We start from the raw sequence: 5,242 nt of genomic DNA, 5'->3' as shown, positions 1-5,242 counted from the left end.
TTTCTATTTTTTTCTTCTCTCCTCTACTCTGACCCGATGGTGTTCAGATCCCCGCTAGAGCTCTTTCCCGCCCATCTCCTCCTGCCCCGCATGCTCTTACCGGAGGAACTCCCTGCTTGCGCACCTGCCTCTGCTCTCCCTGGGCTCCGTTTCTCCGCAGCGCAGGTGTGTGTGTGTGTGTGTTTATTTGTTTGTGGTGTGTGTCATACTTTTGGAGATGACAGTTGTTGTTCTTGTCAGGTGGCAGGTGTGTGTGAGACTCTGGAGGAGACCGGGGACGTCGAGCGGCTCGCGCGGTTTCTGTGGTCCCTGCCGGTGGCCCCAGGTGGTGCATGCTTCATTACAGAGCACGAGTCCGTCTGGAGGGCGCGTGCCGTGGTCGCCTTTCACACCGGTAACTACCTCGAACTCTACTGCATCCTGGAGAACCACAGCTTTATGCGCCGCGCCTCGCACGGTAAACTACAGGCCATGTGGCTCGAGGCGCACTACCGGGAGGCTGAGAGGCTGCGCGGGCGGTCGCTGGGCCCGGTGGACAAATACCGTATCAGGAAGAAGTTCCCTTTGCCGAGAACCATCTGGGACGGCGAGACGAACACACACTGCTTCAAGGTTTTTTTGTTTGTTTTCATTGGTGTTTAATATTCATCAGGCTATGGCTTTTCTGGAGTTGTAGCCCAATTATACACTTTAATTGTTATGGATAACCTACATCTAATTTCGATTTAATTACGTATTGTTTGGATGACATTATTATTTGTTTCCCCATAAATAGCCTACAGTTTATGATGTTGTTGATGATAATTTCCAGGAGCGGACGCGGGGCCTGCTGCGGGAACGGTACCTCCAGGACCCCTACCCAGACCCCGCGAGGAAAAGGGAGCTGGCGCGCGCCACCGGGCTCACTCCAACACAGGTCGGGAACTGGTTCAAGAACCGGAGACAGAGAGACCGCGCAGCCGCCAACAAGAACAGGTTAATACAATACATAAATAAACGTGATTATATCATAATCCACAACTTCCGTTCAGGGAGAATGTACGCTATTGTTTAAAAATAGACGGGAAATCTGATTCTGCAAAGTGAACCCAAATGGAAAGCTTTGGACTTTTACATGGGTTCTGGATAAACATCTTGTATTGGACGCACTGATGTGTATAGAACTTTGACCTATTTTGCAACATTTGCACTAAGTGTGTGTCTAGGTCTATAAACATTTGTGTGGTGAACTGTGATATGGGTAATACAACTATTTGTGTGTTATTTCCCAGGCTCGCGTACCACGGGATGCGACCGGGAGCCATGCTCGCTCTGGCCAGGACAGAATGCAGCCCCACCGGAAGTGCATGCAGCCCGGAGATGATCCTCTCGGTAATGGACAGCGACTCTGACTCTGACATCTGAAACTCTGCCCATTGATAACGGGATACATGCTACTAAGCGGCTTGGATTTCACAGAGAATTCATATGGACATATTTATTTTTGTTATGTTATAAGAGTTTGCTGTCTGAAACAGACCTACATGATATTTACAATGTGCAGAACATCCATCTCTCTCTTATCTTTCGTTTGTTCTCTCTTCCTCCCTCTTCTGATGCCTTTCTGACAATCATTCCCAGTCTGTGTCTATCTGTAAATAAATTATTCACCTGATGTCAGGGAAATTGTACAGAAGGTCCTTTGAAGCACTGTAAAGGCCTGTTTGTTGGTTTATAATTGACAATTACGTACTTTATGAAAATACATGAAGTTGATATAATTGTTATGCGTTTATTTATTATTGGACTAGAGTTGGTGGATGTTCTACAAAGCATAAAGCGTTGTCATACACGGAGTCTGACTGCTTTTTGCAACGTGTTATTTCATCATTGCGTGATCATAAACTGGTATCTAGTCATGTGAAACAGCGTCGACTGGTGGCCACAATGAGATGTCATTATGCTGGCAGACGCACTTGCTCCTTGAGACCACTGGATGGAGACAACAGACTAGAATGCAGAGCCATATACTTATTTGTATGACCAACAGCATGTCCTTGGTCTTTCACACAAGACAAATACAATTTTATTGGTCGCGTACACATATTTTGCAAATGTTATCGCTGGTGTAGCAAAATGCTTATGTTCCTAGCGACAACAGTGCAGTAACACCTAACAATACAAAACAGAGGGGTTGGGTTAAATGCGGAAGACACATTTCGGTTGAATGCATGTAGTTGTGTGTAACAGTATAAACTTTACGTCGTCACATTTCACATCCGTTACATGTGCAACTGACCAGGTATGCCCTTTCCCTGTCAATACACACAAATGGTCTCCCCAAAAATAAACAAATTAAGAAATATAGAAAAACTTGAACAAGCAATGTCAGAGTCCGGAATATAAATATAAACTCTGCAAAAAAAGAAACGTTTATTTTCAGAAAATGTAATATGTGTAAATATTTGTGTGAACATAACAAGATTCGACAACTGAGACATAAACTGAACAAGTCCCTGAACAAAGGAAGGGGAGGCAAAAGTAACAGTCAGTATCTGCTGTGGCCACCAGCTGCATTAAGTCCTGCAGTGCGTCTCCTCCTCGTGGACTGCACCAGATTTGCCAGTTCTTGCTCTGACATGTTACCCCATTCTTCTACCGTGGCACCTGCAAGATCCCAGACAATTCTGGGGGAATGGCCCCTGCCCTCATCCTCCGATCCAACAGGTCCCAGACGTGCTCAATGGGATTGAGATCTGGGCTCTTTGCTGGCCATGGCAGAACACAGACATGCCTGTCTTGCAGGAAATCACGCACAGAACGAGCAGTATGGCTGGTGGCACTGTCATGCTGGAGGGTCATGTCAGGACGAGCCTGCAGGAAGGGTACCACAAGAGGGAGGAGGATGTCTTCCCTGTAACGCACCGCGTTGAGATTGCCTGCAATGACAACAAGCCCAGTCCAATGATGCTGTGACACACCGCCCCAGACCATGACAGACCCTCCACCTCCAAATCGATCCCGCTCCAGAGTACAGGCCTCGGTGTAACGCTCATTCCTTCGACAATAAATGAAAATCCGACCATCACACCTTGTGAGACAAAACCGCGACTCGTCAGTGATGAGCACTTTTTGCCAGTCCTGTCTGGTCCAGCGACGGTGGGTTTGTGCCCATAGGTGACGTTGTTGCTGGTGATGTCTGGTGAGGACCTGCCTTACAACAGGCCTACAAGCCCTCAGTCCAGCCTCTCTCAGCCTATTGCGGACAGTCTGAGCACTGATGTAGGGATTGTGCGTTCCTGGTGTAACTTGGGCAGTTGTTGTTGCCACCCTGTACCTGTCCCGCAGGTGTGATGTTCTGATGTACCGATCTTGTGCAGGTGTTGTTACACGTGGTCTGCAACTGCGAGGACAATCAGCTGTCCGTCCTGTCTTCATTGAACAAGCATGGGAAACAGTGTTTAAATCCTTTACAATGAAGAGCTTTGAAGTTTTTCTGATTATTACGAATTATCTTTGAAAGACAGGGTCCTGAAAAAGGGTCATTTCTTTTTGTTGCTGAGTTTATATGTATATGATGGTGTGTATCAGTAGAGGCTGTTGAGGGGAGGATGTCTCGTAATAATGGCTTGAACGGAGTCAATGGAATGGCGTCAAACACATGGAAACCATATGTTTCATGTATTTGATACTATTCCACTGATTCCGCTCCAGCCATTACCAAGAGCCCGTCCTCCCAAATTAAGGTGCCACCAACCTCCTGTGGTTGTTTAGAAATTATGGACAGTAGTAGTTATATAGGATGAGCCTTGACTAGAATACAGTATATACATATGAAGTGGGTAAAACACTATGTAAACATTATTAAAGTGACCAGTGTTCAATGACTATGTACATAGGGCAGTACTAAGGTGCAGGGTTGAGTACCAGGTTGTAGCTGGCTAGTAACAGTGACTAAAGTTCAGGGCAGGGTACTGGGTGGAGGCCAGCTAATAGTGACTATTTAACAGTCTGATAGCCTGGAGAAAGAAGCTGTTTTTCAGTGTCTTGGTCCCAGCTTTGAATCACATGTACTGTCTCCGCCTTCTAGATGGTAGCAGGGTGAACAGGCCGTGGCTCAAGTGGCTGAGGTCCTTGATGATCTTCTTGGCCTTCCTGTGACACCGGGTGCTATAGATGTCCTGGAGGGATGACAGTGTGCCCCTAGTGATGCGTTGGGCTGATCGCACCACCCTCTGGAGAGCCCTGCGGTTGCGGACGGTGCAGTTGCTGTACCAGGCAGTGACACAGCCCACAGGATGTTCTCTCAATGGTGCATCTGTAAAAGTTTGTGAGGGTCTGAGGGGCCAAGCCAAATTCCTTCAGCCTCCTGAGGTTAAAGAAGCGCTGTTGTGCCTTCCACACTGTCCATGTGGATGGACCACTCCTACCTGTAGGCTGTATTGTTGTTGTTGGTAATCAGGCCTACCACTGTTGTGTCGTCTGCAAACTTGATGATCGAGTTGGAGACGTGCGTGGCCATAAAGTCATGGGTGAACTGGGAGTACAGGAGGGGGCTGAGCATGCACCCTTGTGGGGCCCCCGTGTTGAGGATCAGCAAAGCAGAGGTGTTGTTGCCTACCTTCACCACCTGGGGTCGGCCCATCAGGAAGTCCAGGAACCAGTTGCACAGAGCGGGGTTCATACCCAGAACCTCGAGCTTAGTGATGAGCTTGGAGGGCACTATGGGGTTAAAGGCTGAGCTGTAGTCTGGTGAACAGCATTCTTACAGTATTCCAGATGCGTCATCAGTTTTGCGCAAATCCTGCCATCTTTCAGCGCCTTTTGGTTTGGATAAGTTCCAATCGTCACAATGGGATCAACATCCTCTATGCACTTCCTGATGAACTCAGTCACGAGTCAGTGTATATGTACGTCAATGTTTTTCTCAGAGACAACCCTGAACATATCCCAGTCCATGTGATAGATTCTGATTGGTCAGACCAAAGTTGTTGAATAGTCCTTACCACAGGTACTTCCTGTTTAACCTGTCTAGGATGAGGGTGCCGCTAGCGGCACTCCCCCCCCACCCCCACTGAAAAACCAGTGCCGCGAAATTCAAAAAAAATATATTTTTTAAAATATTTAACTTTCACACATTAAAGTCCAATACAGCTAATGAAAGACACAGATCTTGTGAATCCAGCCAACATGTCCGATTTTTAAAATGTTTTACAGGGAAGACACAATATGTAAAGATGTACATCTATTACCTAAAAACACA

At 47.0% G+C, this 5,242-nt stretch overlaps 1 protein-coding gene across 1 annotated transcript; it reads left to right on the top strand.

The window, feature by feature from the left end:
* LOC129825046 (homeobox protein SIX3-like) lies at positions 1–1,760 on the top strand. Its single transcript, XM_055884810.1, has 4 exons — positions 1–165; positions 241–612; positions 812–975; positions 1,272–1,760. The coding sequence occupies exons 1-4, from the start codon at positions 37–39 to the stop codon at positions 1,402–1,404; spliced, it is 798 nt and encodes a 265-aa protein (XP_055740785.1). The 5' UTR covers positions 1–36; the 3' UTR covers positions 1,405–1,760.
* The last annotated feature ends 3,482 nt before the right edge of the window (positions 1,761–5,242 follow it).

Source organism: Salvelinus fontinalis, chromosome 1 (assembly GCF_029448725.1).
Source record: "Salvelinus fontinalis isolate EN_2023a chromosome 1, ASM2944872v1, whole genome shotgun sequence".
NCBI classification, from domain to species: Eukaryota; Metazoa; Chordata; class Actinopteri; order Salmoniformes; family Salmonidae; genus Salvelinus; species Salvelinus fontinalis.
Note: the sequence above shows the minus strand (reverse complement) of the source record. Positions and strands in the feature narration are given on the sequence as shown.

Coding starts and splice junctions, on each gene's coding strand:
- LOC129825046 (XM_055884810.1), top strand. CDS start 37: ATGGTGTTCAGATCCCCGCTAGAGCTCTTTCCCGCCCATCTCCTCCTG. Junction 166..240: donor TCCGTTTCTCCGCAGCGCAG/GTGTGTGTGTGT, acceptor TGTTCTTGTCAG/GTGGCAGGTGTGTGTGAGAC. Junction 976..1,271: donor GCAGCCGCCAACAAGAACAG/GTTAATACAATA, acceptor GTTATTTCCCAG/GCTCGCGTACCACGGGATGC.